This window comes from Aedes aegypti, chromosome 3 (genome assembly GCF_002204515.2).
Source record: "Aedes aegypti strain LVP_AGWG chromosome 3, AaegL5.0 Primary Assembly, whole genome shotgun sequence".
In the NCBI taxonomy this organism is placed as follows: domain Eukaryota; kingdom Metazoa; phylum Arthropoda; class Insecta; order Diptera; family Culicidae; genus Aedes; species Aedes aegypti.
The window spans coordinates 396,407,315-396,426,642 of record NC_035109.1 but is presented as its reverse complement, the minus strand read 5'-3'; the positions used below and the strand labels follow the sequence as shown (position 1 = coordinate 396,426,642).

General features: G+C 38.9%; 1 protein-coding gene across 1 annotated transcript; it reads left to right on the top strand.

The window, feature by feature from the left end:
- The first annotated feature begins 261 nt into the window (after positions 1 to 261).
- Positions 262 to 11,340, top strand: LOC110678786. Its single transcript, XM_021852141.1, has 3 exons — positions 262 to 616; positions 2,213 to 2,377; positions 10,989 to 11,340. Exons 1-3 carry the CDS (start codon positions 404 to 406, stop codon positions 11,238 to 11,240), a joined length of 630 nt encoding a protein of 209 aa, XP_021707833.1. The 5' UTR covers positions 262 to 403; the 3' UTR covers positions 11,241 to 11,340.
- The last annotated feature ends 7,988 nt before the right edge of the window (positions 11,341 to 19,328 follow it).

Genomic DNA, 19,328 nt, shown 5'->3' with positions numbered 1-19,328 from the left:
GATAGTATTTAATTGTGGAATTAAATCTGAGCCCGTCATATTAGCTAATGAAGAAGACTCCATTGATTTGAATTGGATTGATTTTTTTTGTCCTCCAAGATGTCTCCAAGGCTTTAGGATTCTGTTGTTATCCTACGCCTTTGATCTCGCGACTTATAAGATTGCAATCGTCATGACGTAGAATATGGGTCAGTTTTTCATAGAAAATCAACAAACAACCTAATTAGAATATAAATAAAAAATCGAAGGAGTCCAAGATCTGCTTGTCATTTGTAATACACAAACCAAATTATCCAGCATAACAAAAGTCTATCTCTTGTCAAATTACAATCCGTTTGACCGCGCGCAATAATCTATCTTCAGAAACCCCTCGCTCCGCAATCCAGCAGCGAGAAGCAACACAATGTCCTGCTATCGATCGATATGTTCCGGTCGGTTGAACGTGCCTCCACTGCAACCGACACCGTTCTCAAATCAGCACCAATTAAGTTTGACCATCTGGGCCGGGTTGCCGGTCGGAGGCTTTCTGCATCAGTTCGAGACCCGACTGAACAGCTCGTGGAGGTCTGCCCAGTTCATCAAGTGGTACGCCGTGTTGATCAACGTTGTGGAAGCGGTAAGCCGGCTTGATGTTCTTCTTTCCGTGCTATCATCGCTGTAGGGGGATCCTGGGGAAAAATGCACCAGCCAAGGAATATTTTCCAATATGGAGACCAATGAAGGGGGCCCCAAATACAAAATTAATTATTACAACTAATTGTGGAGAATAATATTTTAATTATTAAATTTCTAGAAAAAATCGTGAAACCTGAACACTTTAAAGATTCTAACATGCAGTGCTCATTTGGTTTTGGCAATAGTACTGTTGTCAGACAACCAGAATGTACGCATAACGAAATCACCTTTTGCGTTATGCGATGTTTATATGCGCAAAGTTTCACGTACAAGATGTTGCGAAAAGGCCTTATACGTACAAAAGTGGAGGCGATTGTAGTAAATTGAACAACGTCTGTTCAAGCCAAGATTAAATCAATAACTGACAGTAGATATGTTTTTCTTGGTTTCCATACTCACGTATTTTTAAAGCCTACTTATCATACGATGTTGCCTACTCTACTTCCTTACAGCGATATACGTGCATATTTTATATGATGTAAAATAACATGCAATGCGAGTGTGTTAATTTTATTGTGAACTAGTCTGTACTCTTATGCGACTTAATTTGTGATAACAATGTTGATTTGACAGCTGCTACGGATTGATCCGACTTGTTTTGTACGAGTATACGGAACGAAACGAAATGTACGTATGAACTCATAAAATAGCGTTTTATGCGAGGAAACTCATCGGTCGAACGATATCATCCATCATGTAGTGCAGGTGTGATGAAATTTGTGTAACTAAACGACTTTTTTCGTTAACTGTTATGTGACTTCTGGTTGTCTGGGTTCGATACTCGGTGCACTTTTTTTTAATTCAAAGTTTTTCGAGCACACACATTCACCGATATATTTTGATTAGTTAAGTTGGTTATTTATTGTTACATATAAGTCAATTATCTTTTGGAAATACAAAAAAAAAACTTATATAATAACAAAAAAAAGTTATTTATTTTTTGGTTATTATAACGATGAAAAACGTTTTAGCTTAGCTTAGACTGACACACATATCAATGGTTGCTATTCCGTAATCGACCAAAGTCAATGAAGATGCACAAAGAAACAACTAGAAGTTTCAATTCAATTCAGTACTTCTATATAGGGTCAGTAACGGCGCCGACCACGTCCTACCAGTCAGGTGTAGTTGAAATAAGGAATATTAGGAAGACCGTGTTTACCTCTGCATCTCCACAAAGTTAAATGGAAGGAATGTTTGTAAATGGGGAGGATCGGTGGGTCACAGGTTTCACTTTGATAAGCGATTAGGCCATGAAAAATAATTATTTGTGGGCTAGTGAAAATACTAATTTTTAAGTAACAGTTTTCGATGTAACATAAATTTGCTTATCTGCGTTCCACGAAAAGTTTCTTATCGCGAAGAAAACGGCAAGGTGCATTTTAACCCAGGCACCCCTACTGACCGCTGGGTTCTGTAGTGACAGCGGTTAGTACGATGATGGAAATCTCTCGATAATTAGTGCTTTTGTGCAATTTCCATCTCGTTTGTGTGTTGACGGTTGGGGTGCTTCTTTTCTATGTACCTACTTGGCCAGTGTTTTGCAATAAACGAACTGACAGAGCGGAAACGAAACGGCACAAGCGGAACAGGAAACGCGATGGGAGGTGGGCGGCTGAGGAGCATCAGCAGGAACATGCATTTCATTATAGAGATGGTCATGTTGCAGACCAATGGATTGGCAATTTACGGACTATTAAAGGTAAGCTACGTTTTCTCCTTCTTGGCGTTGGGACAGGTGAGCGATTATATTCATGTTCATCAGCCTGAAAAAGTAGATTTGTATGTAGAACAGCTTAAAAAAAAATCTTGACCATTTGGTTATGGACAACTTCTTAGAATTCAAAGGCGGAGGCGATATACGTAAATTTGGCATATCGCCTCTACTTTTGTACTCTTGAGTGTTGTCGTAAACGAGTTTGTGTTTACTTGGCATGAACAGAAAAAAAATACTAGAAAAAGGTTCAATTACCACTAGGATAGTATGGTTCGAAAAAAAGTCTATAATGAAAAAAAAAGGCAAATTCTTGTATTTAATACTACGGTAACCATGAAAACCTATTTTACACTGATTGGTAAGTGTTGGTTATTTTATGTCGTGAGAGTCACCGGGAAATTCGTGTTTCGTAGAATTTAAATTGTCAAATGACAGGAAAACTTGTACTTCGTTATGTTTCCACCGTTCAAACTCCCGAGCAGCCTTAGATATACTCTACCACTCTAGAATACTCTACGTAGCCACCTACCCACCGCAGTGAAAAAACCCACCACCAGAGGGCTTGGTTACCATCTTCTGGGTAGCCTTGAGGGTGGCGTAATGGGATCGTTGAGTTCATGGAGAGGGCAATGACCGAACAACGAGGTCAGGGACCGCAAGACAGTCGATGACTCCTTAATTCCTTGGCTTGCTCAGAGTTCGTCGACTGAAGCAGTCAACAGTTAAAGGCTACACCAAAAAGTTAAAAGTGAAAAATTGAAAAGGATAGAGAGAAGAAATAGAGTGAAGACGTGGAAGAAGTGAAAGCGAAGGGGACTGCAGAACCCCGCCGAAGGCTGATCCGTTACCATATCGGCAGGACCAGGACACGCAATGGATCTACGTAGCCCATACCCCAAGCCACCCCAGAAGACATCGCCGTACTGCATCGTCGTCGAGGTCCTGTAGCAGTAAGGTGGTGGAGAAGAAGAAGGGTCCCCGCTAAGGTTAGACTAGATTAAGAAAGTGGGAGTGAAGCTAGCCAGTCAATAAATTGTTTGAAGAACTTCTGTGGTAGACTGAATTAAGTGCGAGAACTTTCTGACCGCGAGTTTTATTGGTGAGCGTGCCGACCCTGAGCCATGAAAACCAACTTTTACTATGGTTCTCTAACTCGATATCGAGATACGGAATATCGAGTAAGGGAGAGTTTACTGTACCTACAAATTATTTAAAAATACTTATGCCGCGAAAACAGAAGCCGAGGGATAGACGGCGGCCAGCTTACTGGTGGAATGACATGCTCAGCACGCTTAGCAGCTGTCTGCTTGCCAGTTTGATTGTGGGTGTTACGGTGCATAGTGATGTGGTTGACACCATTCTCCAAGCAGAATTTATCGAACCCGGCGCAAAAGAACTGGGGAACGTTGTCGCTTACCATAGTCTCCGGCAATCCAAGACGAGCTACGAAGGATGCTGACTGTAATGGCAGCCGTGGTTGACTTGGTTGTGACTATTTCGTCCCACTTTGAATTTGAGTCGACGCTCAGCAGGAAGTATTCACCTTCTATCGGCCCGGCATAGTACAAGTGAACGCGCTGCCAAAGATACGTTGACTCTAGCCAGGACAGTGGTGCGGACTTTCGAGGACTCTTGGCTATAGCTGCGCAATGATGACAGGAATCAAAGTAAGCAACGATGTCCTCATCTAACGATGGCCAGTAGACATAGCTTCGGGCTATCATCTTCATGCGCTGCATTCCCGGATGTCCTCGGTGGAGATGATGCAGACACCGCTTCCGGTAGCTCGGTGGAATAACCAAACGTTCATCGAACATGATGCAGCCTTGTACTGTTGATAAGGACTCTCGACGATCTTAGAAACGCTTGATCTCATGGCTTGTGATGGCGGACTTTCACCGTGGCCAATGGATGAAGCGGTAAAATTTTCCGAGATCTGGATCAGAACGTGTTGCATCCTGGACCATTTTGAAGTTGAGTGGAAGCGCGTCGATTGATTTGGTAGCTAGTGCTTTCAAATCTTTCTCCAGCACAATGCTAGCCACCACAAAATCCTCTTCCGGCTTTACATGATGTTCAATCAGCATTGACAAGACGTCTGCGTTGCCGTACTTGTCCGTGTTGACGTAGACGAAATCGCACATCAGCAACTGTAACCCCCAGCGTTGCAAACAATTGGCCGTGTAAACGGGAATGCCCAGTTTTCGACTCAAAGATCCGAAGAAGTGAAGCGTGATCCGTCTGCAACGTGAATTTTTGGCCGAAAACCATCTTATGGAACTTGTTTATGGCGGATATTATCGCGAGCCCCTCGCGATCTGGCAGACTGTATGCTTGCTCAGCTGAGTTTAATGCTTTGGACGCATGCTGAACCAATTTGATAGAGCCGTTGGAAACCTGTGGCTTATTGTGGCCTCGACTCCGATGGAAGACGCATCTACCTACACGATGATGTCTAACTACGGGTTGTAGTGTGTAAGGACTTAGTCGGAAGACAGAATTTTCTTGAAATTATCGAATGCTTGCTGATATTCGGGCGACCTAACGAACTTCTTTTCTTGCTTGAGGAGCTCGTCAAGCGGGTACCTTCGCATGCGGGCGTTCGCATGCTTGGGACACATTTCCCGTAATAGTTAATTGCCTCTAGGAAAGAACGCACTAACGAGACGTCGGTTGGATAAAATTAGTATCTGATTGCTTCTGCAATGGTTACCAGAATGCCTTCATCCATCGCAAATCAAATCCACGAACCTCGTTCATCGAAGCCAATTCCACTTCGGTTTGATCTCGGACGCAACGCTTCGTTTAATTTTCACTTTTTGAACCGTTTCCTGCTTCGGCTAGAGGTGCTCAAGCTGAAATTCCCATATGATACACGCATGACAAATTCTAGCTATTGAATACACTTTCGAACTATATCCACCACATTAATCCTCTTCTATACTCTTCAAATAGTTTTTTTTTTACGTTTACCAAAGTGATTCTCTGTTATCAGTTATACTCTCAAACTAATTTTTTTCAACCTAATGAAAATTTGATCACACTGGCATGCTTCAATTTTGGCCGGATCCGGGTCTAATCCGTGCTCATCGATAAGGTGACCTACGTATTTGATTTGCTGTTGGCCAAACGAACACTTCTCCACTTTGATGGTGAACCCGTACTTTTGAAGTCGATGGAGGACATTTTCGAGACTCCGGTGATGGTCTTCTTCGTCCATATCGCCTACTAACACATGGTCGAGGTAGCCTGACGTGCACTTCAACCCAGCATGGTGCACACCTGGGAGGGAGAAACGAAATACGAAATTTATGTACATCAAGGTGAGCCGAGATTCTGCTGTCACGAACTGTCACTGTGAGCCCAGATCTAAAACAATGGACATACATGATAAACATGGTTGATTAAAACGTATTTTAGCATTTCATCAAATGTGACTAAAATCGATTGAAAAGCTATTCATGCTCATTCAAAAGTAATGTCATTTCATTTTATTTAATTTAATACAATTTTATTTAAATTTAATATTTATCCTTATTGAATATAAAATGTTCAATTTCACATTATTTAACTTTATCCAATAAAAACGAAAATTAAGGTGAAGATAAATCGAAGCCAAATCTCAAACTTTCAAGAGCACGAATCTGGAGAACCAAACATCCATTTAGGCTGAAAACCTTATCGATTGGTCACTCGCTGGTAGTGACCAATCGATTAAGTTTTCAGCTCAAACGGGTGTTTGGTTCTCCAGATCCGTGCTCTTGAAAATTTGAGGTTTGGCTTCGATTCATCTTCACCTTAAATGCACAGAAAACTTTGGCCCTTTTTCCATGATTGTCCAGAACGATCGAAGGAACACAACAAAAGAAAACTAGCGATTTTCATCAAGTCTGCCTTGATTGTCGTTGGAAAGCTGGAGTTTTCTTGCAATTCGAAATAACTTTGTGGATTCTACGCCATTACCCCGAATGCCATTTCCCCGAATGCCGTCACCCGAATTCCATTACCCAGAATGTACCATTACCCCGAATGCTATTTCCCCGAAATTACAATTATCTTCACATGATGATATTGATGACATTTTCCCATGATATTGGAATTCGGGGTAATGTCATTCGGGGTGATGGGTCGTTCTGGGTTTTGGAATTCGGAGTAATGGCGTTCGGGTTAATGGCATTCGGGGTAATGGGATTCGGGGTAATGGGGTAGAATCACTTTGTGTCATATTTTGTGTGTAATATCAGTGCCTCCCTCCCAGGTGGGGTCCCTGAGGGGTGCGGTCTCTTTTTTTTTTAATATATTTCACAAAAATTTTGAAAAACTTACCATCAATAAGATCAAGTTAACGTTTTCCAAACAGTTGATAGTTTTGTGTCACATAAAAGGTACAGCAGTTTTTAGCGTGACTAAGTAATGGCCGCACACTCCTCGGCATACTCGGAACATTTTGAAGAAAATTTTAGCTTGACAGCAGCCTGGCTGCTCGTTGATATCCCCTTCGCACCCCTTAGGTGTACACTAACTGCTGAAACGCTCCTGGTGCTGGCTTGACCCACGGTGGAAGTCGGTTGTAGCGGTAGAATCTTCGGTGCTTATTGATTGTGAGCATTTCGCGGGATTCTTTCTCTATCTCGACCTGCATCGGAAAGATCGATTTGGCTAAATACCTCACAGTTGGTCAGTTTTGCAAAGATGTACCGAGGAGTACCTTTGAATTTGTACAAATTGCCGGGGAATCGTTGAACAATGTCGGAGAAGCTTGCTTTAAGGTGCCGACTGCTGTGGGCGAGCTGCTGACATGATTGCAGAAGCGATCCATCGGTTTCGAGCAGAAATTCAATTGATCGATGAGATCCAAGCCGAGCAAATTGAGTTGCTGTTTCACGACGTAGAAGCGATCGATTGATGCAATTCCCACCATTCCTACTCAAATTCCAACTTCAGTGGCTTTCCGGATGCTTTCGAAGCTTTGACCTTCACTGAACTGGACGTGGGACGATTCTACGCCAAATCTTCTCGAAGATTATGCTTATGTCCGATGCAGTATCTAGTTGAAAACTGATCTGCCGATCGTTCAACAGCGCACTCACAAATCTTCGTCTCTTCTTCACGTACTTCACCACGACACCCTTGGTTTCTGTCTTCCTCGGGAAAAATCGCTTGTTCGGAGATCGTGGACTTCTTGCCTTCCTTGCGCTAGAGCAGTATCCGTCTTTGTGACCGACTAGTCTGCACTCTTGACATTGATGCTTCTTGAAGGTACAATCCTTGGAGTAGTGCATGGAACCACAGTTCCAACATGGCAAACCCGGTCCTGTTCCGGTGGCTTTACTTGACCCGGACGAAAAACCCGAAACTGGTTAAAGCCGTTCGTATCGAGATACACGCTTCCTGACGTGATGCTTGCTCTTGACTGCTTGCGCTGCTGCTGAATGTTGCCTTGCCTCAATCATTGCTGTGTCGTGTTTGATGCTGAGGAGACGTTGGCACTCACTTGGTGTTCGCTCCAAGATGATGTCGGTTCTTTCTTCGATCCTACTCAGCAATTTAGTCCAAGCTTCCGCGTTGCTCCTCGCTTTTAAACCGCACGCGAATACTAGGCACTTTAACTGTTCCTCAGTAAGTTTTCCGAGCTCAAACTCAACACACAGTTTGTTGACTTTGCATGCCAACTCAGCACAGATCACGGTGTCTGTATGGAGTAACTTTATTACAAAAAAAAATAGGTAAGTCTTAAATTTCAAACTTAAAACAAGAAGACTTTGCTCTTTCATTTGCGACTAAAATTTAAAAAAAATCGGTCGGGAGGTCCAGAACATTTTTTTTATTTTGTGTAAAGTATTTATGGATATGTGTTTTTGTACCGACGCACAGTGCGTTGCTCCATAGACAAAAATCAAATTTCAAGTTATTTTATTCGGCAATAATCGGCTATTGAAACGTGTATTTATAAGATTTATAAAGCACTAAAACGACTACAACAAGCGTCGAAAATGACAGTTGTCAGAGTAGCAGAAAAACTTAATTTTGTCACATGTTTTCAACATTACTTTCAACTAGTACGGACGGCGTTGAAACCAATATATTCAATCAAAATTTAAAAGAGAACATGTTTGAAGGTTGGTAAAGTATATTTGATGGGATAAGCACACCAATTTTGACTTTGAATATTAGAAAACGGCACGATGAGTTGGCTATGAAATCAAACTTATAAAATACTAACATGCAAATTTGGTTATCGATTAAGAAAAAGTTCCACCGAGTTCCACCCTAAATCACTCACAGACATCTTTCTAGGAGTGTCCTCTAAGAGGTCTGAAAGATACAGCTGCAACTCCCTGCAACTCTTCGAGATTTTCAACTATTTTTCGGTATACTCCTTAACCAACACAAGTATGAATATGAGTTGTTTGTGATAAAAAATCCGAAAATCTCGCAACGCTATGTGGTCAAAGCTGAACCAGGCATTACATCAGAGCAAGTTTATGTTGAAATAATATATTTTAAATGAAGTTTCCTAGATTTTATTCAAATTTTATGTTAAAAACCAGAAAAATTTAAAAATTTGCTCATTTTTTTGCATAAAGGCGTATAAGTCACTTTTGCAGCTACGAGTATGAAGAGACATATTTGCAAATAACTTCTTACATCATTATAGGCAATAACAGTACAAATTACAAGGTTTTTCTTGGAAAATATTGGAATTGGCGCTTAGGACAGTTTTGCGATTATGCGTATACTATATGTCATTTATGCAAATTGCAGCTCTTTTCACCAGAAAAAACTTTTCCTTTCATACCAAGGTCCTTAAATGGCCTGATCTTTCAGTTTTGATTTTTGTCCCGCATCTCCATACATTCAACGCACTGTGCGACGCACGTTGCGTTGAACGTATGTATGGACAAACTGCAAGATCAAACCGTTTGAATACCTTGGCATGGAAGGTTAAGTTGTTTTTAGTCAGAAGAGCTGTATGTGCAACATTTAACTTATAAGATGTCGCGAAAAGGCCTTCTACGTACAAAAGTGGAGGCGATATGCGTGCATATATTATGTGATGATTAATAACATACAATGCGAGTGTATAAATATTCTCCCGAACTAACCTGTTATCTTATGCGACTTAACTTATGATAACAAATGTAGATTTGACAGCTGCTACGGATTGATTCGACTTACTTTGTACGAGTGTACGGGACGAAACAAAATGTACAAATGAACTCAGAAAAGAAGTATTTTATGCGAGGCAGCTCATCAATCTGACGAGTTTATCCACGGTGTTTTGCGGGTTTGATGTAATTAGTATGAATAAACGAGTTATAACGTGAACTTTCATGCGATTTCTGGTTGTCTGGGATATCATTGAGAGTCTCACATTGGCCAGGCGAAGCGGCCGGCCTAAAATGTAAGTAACGTAGCAGAGATAAATCTCAGTCAGAGCAGGAGGTGGCCCTCAGCCCCCTGAAGTAATAACATGAGGTAGTTCCGAGGGGACATCGGACTTGTAGCACAAGCCAAATCACTGTTGTGATGTAGCTATGCACCCTGCTATCTTGTTGTTCAACTTCCACACCATTCAGATGTTGAACGTAGTGCTGCTTTCACCTTTCGATCAGTTTCTATTCATTTGTCAAGATACATCCTTCTTATTCCTCATACTCACGACAGGACTTCCGGTCCATTTTTAAAAGACACCTACACGGTAATAGTTCCAATGGACGATTTGCCCTTTGAAGGAAGCACCACACTAGACAACGGACTAGCATGCAACGCCCAATGGCACAGTCGAAATACATTCCTGATAAAAAGTTTTCCGGACTGAAGCGGGAATCGAACCCACGCTCCTTCACTCGACGCGTGTAAATGCTTGGTAACACTAACCGCTCGGCCACGACACCACGGCCACGAAGTCTCTTGTTGAATACGTAAAGTTGTTTGCAGAACTTGCTATTTTCTGAGTGCACCACAACTGTTCAATTCTTTCAAGCTTAAATTCTTACAAACGACTCTTTAATCTTCCATATCCAGCTTATTCATTTGTTTTATGGGTTAAACATTTTGACAGGATCCCTGTTTGCTCTTTTTGCATTCAAAATTATCTGGAATTCTTCGTCAAGCCAATCGTTCAGTTTAAGTATTTTTATTAATGCAATGGCTTCCTCTATGGAGGGGTTAATGTCTAGTGGACTTGGAGAGACAGCAAAAAATAAGTGCAATTTACAATGTGTATGGAATAAGTCCACTCAAACCCTATGTTCAAATGGCTTCGCGTTCGATTACTTAATTTAATAATTAATCAATTAAGTAGAACAAGTATCACTCATTTTTCTGTTCATTCAGTTTGTTAATATGGATAACTTAAATAAATTTTCATAGTGATAAAACTGCGTTATTCTCCTTCATAAATGAAAACATACCAACCAGTCGATCGATACATTCCCCTTATGCCTTGCCAAAAAGCAATATTTCCACCCACCAGCCACTAATCGTCTAAACAGGGACCGCTTGCCCAACCAGTGCATCGGTCTAGTGCGGTGTCAAGTGGTATAATAAAGCAACACCCCCACAGACCCACTAAATGTTACCCTATTTTCAGCCCAACACGGTCCTCCTGGTGCCCTACATAGTGCTTCACGTCGTCACGCTGCTGCTGGAGTTGAACTATTTCATAACTCGGACCGCCCTCGGATGGACCTGGAACCGGCAACCGACATCAAGTGCAAACTCAACGTCATCCTGGAAGCCAAAACGCGGAACGACATCGCTGTCGATGCTGGTTTTTGTCGCATTTAATTTGCTGATAATGATCGGAGCGAAATTTGCCGCCACATTTCACCCTGCCTCGTAGTAGCCGGGCAGAAGAGTGGCCGCATTGTGTTCGAATGTTGACCAAAAGAAGAAATTACATTCAAATTTTCCATAAATCAAAATTCAGTGATAAAACAAGTTTTCTGAGAGCAATTTGATAGAAATAATCAAACAAAAATCGATTTTCCGATACACTTGACAGAATTGATCTAAAATAAGCGTACTTCGTTAGGTAACTTAATAAAACCGTATAAACTTAAACTGTTTTTGAAACGTTTTTATTTGCATACCACTTTTAAGTTGAAAATTGTGGGTAAAATATTAACGGCTGCTGAATGAATTTAGCAGTTTATGCTGACAAAAAATCGATCTTTAAAATAACTCTAAACAACCATAAATATTTATACTTTGACGCAACAATGCACAGTTGAGAAATACGCGTATCTGTCGAAGGATACAAACTTTATTGGCATTAAATGGTATAGTACAAAACACATTTAATTATAGGTATCTACCGAACAGTTCAAAGATTTATTATCAGTGCTATTATTTCTAATGAGACAATTTGAGGAATTTGATGAAAATATGAAAGGTTAATTTTTGCTCACATTAGTACAGTTCTCATGATGGAAAAATCAAAATGTGCACCAATCGATCTGAAATTATTTTTCCGATTTTGGCCAGCTATATGCCACTGTGCGCAATATTCATCATCCCGGGGGAAATAATGGCCGTTCCGTTATACGTGACCGGGAAGCCAGGATGCCACTTTTGCCTATTTTACTCACGGTGCCACCACTGCCGGTTGCACTGAAAGCTCATTCCTTTTTGGCATCTCGCTAAATGGACACCGAAGCTGCAAAATGAATCAGTTGTGTGATGGTGATGTGGCTTCTGGCAAATGCACCCCTTCATGCGGTGCTTGTGGCTTTCTGGGATGGGGTTTAAATTATTTGCTTAAATCATAATAAGGATTGTGTTTAAATTATCGCTTCAACAGGTTTTTGCTGTACGATGAAGTTTTGGGTGACATGCAATAAAACTTATTTAAATTTTGCTCAATATCAGCACTTGATCAGACGATAAAGACAAATGGGGCTCTGCACAAAAATCATTCCCTCTCGTTCACTCTTTCATAAAATTAGTAAACAACAAGGCCAGTAAACGTCAAAATCTGATGCTAAATCAAAACAGTGCAGAGCCCCATTGATTTGGTCAGGCATTGGAGAATTCGTTCTCGATTGATTTCGAAGCACGAACAAAGCAAGCGAAGAAAAACATCGCCTTCAATATCGATCAGCAACTTTAATGTTTCGCAAGTTGTAACAAGCTTGATAAATAGCAGCAGCGAATGAGAGCCCCAAAGAGAGAGAGAGAGAGATCAATGATAAAACCTATTTTACTTACCTATTTACTATTGGGGTAGGTATTTTTCTTCACAGTTGAAGCTGTACATACTCTCATGGTGTAGAAAGAAATTTTTTTTTTTTTTTTCATAATTTTCTATAATAAATCTTCGAGCTGTTTAGTAGAATACCTATAAGTAGATGAAAAAAAACGAGTCTAGTACACGACACTGAAGACGGCCTTACAGTTGAGGTCGAAATACGCGTATCTGTCAAAGGATACAAACTCTAGTGGAATTAAATGGTATAGTACTAAATTCGGTTTTTTTTTTCATCTACTTAAATAAGTAATGTTTTATGCAAATTACAGTGTTAACAGCGTATTAACCACTAAAGTCAAAACAGGTGCTTGTACCCTACACATCCAATACATTGCAATGAATTGACTGTCGTGCAGTTGAAGCACGAGGCATGAAATGAAGCCCTTGTGGGGAAATGTTTTATTTCGCTGGAGGATGCCCACAACACGTTCCAATAATACATTGCACTAGCATCAAGGCACGTGGACCCGCAAAAAGCATGAATACTTTTCGAGAAAAATTCACATACACAAAAGTCGAAAGCGCAATCATCATTCCGCACTGAAAGCGCGCGTCAAGTGCCGTTTCCGTGTGTTAATATGTTGCTTTCTCCTTAATTATTTCGATGCCGAAAAAGGGATGCGCATTTTTTTTTCATCATGTAAATGGAGCGCGGAAAGCACTTTCGAGCGATGGGGGAAAACGGATGATACTTTCTCACAGCGCCATTTGCATATTGCAGTTCACACGCTGGATAGTCTCATTTCAGCCGTATGCGTGAAAAAATAAACAGTGCAATTGCTCCGCTCTGCATCGGTGATGAGATAAAAGTCCACTTTTTTGGCTTTTACATTCATTTATTTTGGTTGTGAGTATGTGGGGATTCAAAATGGAAAATCGTATTATTTCAGTTGGGTTGTGCGTTGGTAAACACTAAGCGAGGCGGTGAGTTGAATAAAGGCATGCGACATACAATAATGAGCATTAAATGAGGGCTTACAGAAATTTTGCATAATCGTCGAACAATGCAACATATGGAATTGTTTTCGCTGTATGAATTTCAGATCAAAAGAGATCAGCGCTTAAACAGATTAAACGTAGCTCTGGGCACTACAGATTATACTGAAACCATTCCTGGAATCAACGAATCTGTAGAAATGTCATAATGTGTTCTAAATTCAGCGAGTTGATGAAGAGATATTGGAAAAGTGAGTGAAATGTGGAAGCATTTATACGACGAACAATGCATGTTCATGTTAGATTTAACGCAAAGTCCGTTAGTCGTTGGCATTAGATTTTTTTTTTAATTTCTTTATTAGTATCATTCCACAAATTCGCAGAACACACCAACTTTCCACGACTTACCGTTTTAGAATTAAATTAAAAAGTCTCTCGGTTACTTACTTTTGTCTTTGAACAAGCCTCTGAAACTCTATGTATGTACAATAACTGCAATGTAATAATTCCCTCACAGGCAAAATTTCAAGTTATTTGTAGTTCGTTATCCAAATTTCAGCCAAATCGGACCACCAGAAACTGAGATACAGCACCCCAAACTTGCGCATTTTGTATGGAAAAACAGCATTGGGTTACTAACTTATGTCACTGACTGTATATAACGCATTAATCGTGGCAAAAGAGGATTGTAACGATTTTTGCCTGAAATTATTAATTATTTTATTTGCCATTTGTTCCAATGTTTCAATATTGGATATTCTATGTAACTCATTAGTACTATACTGCCCATAACTGCATATCTGTAACATTTGACAAAAGTAGGCATTGAGTAAATGGAATACCAAGTGTGCATTTTATAGCAGTATGAGAGGAAACTAAAATTTCTAAAAATTAACGGGGACTCAAAAATGCATATCTGAGGCTGACATTTTGTACAACTTAAATCGCATAGTAGGTGAATGGTCAGAAAAAAATCTGATAGAAATTTCATTGCTATTACATTACGACGCTCATTTATAATCTCAATGTGACTCTCTTGAACATACATATAATGTGGAATTCTTTAGATTCATTACTCATGTTTAAATAATTAACGTTATTTACATTGCATCAACACAGAAATCTCTTTAGAAAATAAATCTAAGATCTGTACATTTGTAACAATTCCCAGATCACGTCACTGTTTGATTCGATGTTAAACCTAAGGTTACATTACAGCATGTTCAGGTATATTTAATAATGGTTTGGCCTAACACCGAAAATTTCATCAGTAATACTGTTATGTGTATTCAAAAGTTTTCATCATCAACTTCGATTTGTAGGTACTTATAACTATATGGTACTTCAATATCTTGATTAAGATTATAGAAGATTGAAAAGATTTCAATGACATTTCACTTCACATAATTGCAGCTCGTCTCGAAGTAAAATATGCCGAGGGATGATTCAAAAGTGCTTCTCATACTTATTTCAAACGCGTTTTAAAATAGTTGCATAGCACGGAAAATTTTGAAACTTGGGGTTCTTGTTTCTATGATTCAAAGTCAATAGTCCATTTTATGATACGACCACATTGAAAATATTGCTATTACTTTAACGCCGATAATCCGCCACCTGTCAAATTTTCAAACATAAAATGAGCGATCAGCTGATCCGAAACGATCTGTAAAATGGACTAATTTTCCCGCGCAATGCATGATAGTGATACGACAACTTACGCACGTCAGAGAAATGAATTCGATTCAAACACGTAGGGGAAGTGGTGGTAAAACGAACAGGGGTGGTAAAATGAACACCGTCCCTTTTACCGAGAAAAAACAAATTTCAATGAATTTTTATCACGCACGGACAATTAAGAGCAAATATCCGAGTGTTCGTATTGATACGGAGGTCAATTGAAGTGAAAATATCAACGAAAACTAAGATTTTAGAAAACCACGTTTGAAAATTGGAGCTGACGTAACTTTTGGCTCGGAGGTCTTGAGGTTTTTCAGTGATGGGAACATCGTTGTGATGTGATGTCAAATCTGAAATTTTTACATTTCTTTTTGAATGGGTTACAATCATTTATAGGTATATTTGCGGGAATGCAGCAAAAACTGTTAAAAATATTAGTTTTGCTCACGTTTATTGTATGATGTTCATTTTACCACCAACAGCTGTTCATTTTACCCACATAGTGCAGGTAAAGTGAACATTTCAATTGTTTTTTGCTAGCGATAAAAATATGTGAAAATTTAGCTATTTTGGTCTGAATTCGTGTTCCTGCTTTAGCTAACATCCCTGTTTTTGATCTTGTGCGATAAAATTATACATATTCCTCGTTTTTCTATCAGAAACAAGATGATATCCTTGAGGTGTTCATTTTACCACCCCTTCCCCTATGCACTCAAAGACATATGCAACAACTCTTGTATACTCACATGAATCCTCTACATCAAAAGAGTTTACGTAGCCCGTCAAATTCACCCGCCAGAGGCAATTCTTGGATTTAACAACACACTCACCCAATCAACTCAGCATCGCGTGACTACGGAGAGCCACCACTTTGCTCCCAAACGTCCCAAACCGAACGAAAACATGCCACACTGGACTTATCCACGGTCTTCTTTTATTGTCGACTTTCTTTTTCTTTTCCGCTCTAAATGCGGACCGTGTTTACATAAAATGACATCCGGACCAACATCCAGTGAAGGAATGTTCACCGGATGAACATTCAGTGGATGCAGTAGCGTAGCTAGAGTTTTCGGGGCCCGGTGCGGAGTCGAATTCGGGGGCCCTTCCAAGTAGGGATATATGCCAATTGACTAGTCTACTTTTTTTATCTCTATCAATGTGAATTTTAACACAGAATTATAATTAGCTAGTACTTTACTAAATCTAGTCAAATATTCGCAACAATAATATAATAACATTAATATTTAGAAATAATGGACTTAGTAGTCATTTATTTGTTGAAGTCGTTTTTAATTTTCATTTAGTAAACAAAATGTCAATACCGATACAAGCACATCAAGCCTGATAGCGGCTAAATGAACTTTGGAGACCTCATGCCTGAAAACGAAACCATAATGAGACCGAACAGGAATCACATTTCGATAAGGATTCTTTAAGTAATCCGTCAAGACAACTCTCAAAGCGTCTTTCTAAAAGTTTTTGTGGAATTCGATGATTTTCTTCAGAAATTTCATCAGAATGTAATTCAGATGTTCACTATAAGTTTGCTTCAACTATTAATTCAAGTATTTCTTCAGGAATACATTGAACGATTCAGTCACAGACTTCCCAAGGAATTCCTCCAGAATATTCATACGAAGTACCGTAGTCCAGGGTAACATTGATTGTTTTTTTGGATTTTTTTTTTCAAAGTTTCATTTGAAAAAGTATATGTTGCATTTTTTTTTTTATTTTTCAAACAAGTATTGACACTCATTACTTGTGTATGTATACATTATTTTGCTTTCTGAAACTTTCAAGCATGTTTGAAAAATATTATATGTGATTATGGGGTTACATTGATCACCCATGAAAACAGCGTTCGGTAATATTGAAAATATTATCACTTACTAAACTCATGGTCCCTGAAGCCGAATAGGAAGGCCAAACTTTTACAAGTTGTTAACTTTTTGAGATATTTTAAAATTTAAAACGCCCAAAGGTAGACAATTTCCTAAGGAAATTTTGCATTCCTTATAGTAATTTGTAAATTGTGCCCTACTGAACATATTTATGAAATTTTTGACAACGGAATCGTTTTCGGCAATGTCATTTTCAGTAACAATAACATTTCTCTTGCTCATAACGTTTACAGAACTCATGTGAGACAAGATTCTTTGATCGTGTTATCCATAATCATGAAAACCATTGTTTCCAAAAATTGAAATACATACGCATAAACACAACTTAATGTTAATTCTAACTTTTTATGAGGTGGGTCATTGCGATCAATGTTCCCCGCTGAATATTGTTACCCCGGATTACAGTACCTTGAAAAACTCAACCGGAGCTTTTTCCAATGATACCCTTAGAATTTTTTTTTTCGATCTTTCCCTCTGAAAATTTCCCAAAAAACTCCTCAAGGAATTGTTCCTTATTTCTCTAGGAATTTGTCCAAAAAGATGCCAAGCAAAATCTTCCAGATTCTGTTAGAAAAGATTCCATTTAAAAACCTAGATATATTTATAAACGAAATCGTTAAGATATCACTAATGAAATACATGATAAATACCTACAAAAGAGAAGTCTTTCAAAGATCTCTTCTGGACCCTTGAGAAAGTTTTGGATGAGTCTTGAGAGAAACCAATAATGAAATGATTGGAAAATCATCCAACCAAAATGTGCTGTAAAATCTCGAATACACTTTTTGAGGAGTCAAAGGAATACTTGCTTTAGGATTTTGTAGTTTAAAACACTAAATACACTTTTAAATTGAAGAATAGAAGTGAAACTTACTTCAATAATGAATCCAGAAATCTTTAAAGGGAATCCTTATTTATGGAGAAGTTTATGAGGAATCCTTGGTTGAATTTATTATTAATTTTTTTTTTAAAGATCCATGAAGATTTTGTGGAATAATCCCTGGAAGAATTTATGAAGCAATTCCTGATATCCAATATGGTAATTATTGAAAGATTGATTCTGAAAATGGCTGAAGTATTTCTGAAAAATTGCCATGAAAGATTTTCGATGAACTCTGATCTGATTCGATCTGATTTCTCTTGATATTGTTTACACAAATCACACCAATCGTAGAATAAACCTTTGTTATTTTCCTGGAAAAAATTCTGTAGAAATGTTTTTAAATTATCTCAGTGTATTACCTTGAGGATTCGTTACAAGAATTTCTGATAGAATTTTTGATGTACTTCTGTCGTTGGACTGTTGAACGATTTTTGGATCAAATTCAGAAGGAATTCCTCTTAAAATATTTTAAGAAATCATCAAAGGAATTTATAGATAAATTCCCAGAAAAATTGCTAGGGGAATCTCCATTAGTATTCCTTTCGTATACATTAAGAAAACTCTGAATAAATCTCTTGAACAATGCCTGAATATGAAAATATGTGAACCAATGGAATAGTCCCATAGTAATCTCTGAAGCGTCAAGAATTTACATCAAGATTCATTGCAAATCGAAAAAAAAAACTTTAAATAGATTAGACGTCCTGCGTAAAAAAAACTTTAGCGACCTTTGATAACCTTTGTTTGCGTTATCGAAATATGCGTTATTACTTTTCAAGAATGTATAAAATAATGTGTACAAATATTTCTTTCGGCTTGGTTCAGGGTAAAGCTCATAAACAAATGTTTCCAAACCAGTTCCTGGCTTCCTCAGGCTTAAGTTAAAGAGGCCCTTTTGATACTCGATGATGAACAGAACAATGTATTTTTGAATCCAAAACCACGATACTCTGTTCAAAAGAACTGTTCTATAGCATCGAAATAAACGCTACCCTTATCAATATACTAAATGCTATAGGGGCCCCTGTTCATTACCAATTCAGGGGCCCTCAAAATCCGTTTCCCATGCTCCGATACAATTCATTCTGTAAAAAAATCCACTTTTAATGCTATGATAAATTTTTACCATGATTTCGGGGCCCCCAAGAGCCGCACCCCCTAGCTACGCTACTGAGTGGATGAATGTGCAGCGAAATCGTTTATTTTTTGTAAACACGGCCCGCAGTAAAAATTGTATTCCCTCTGGAAGTTGCAGCATGACGTCATCGTAGATTAGTTCATTCC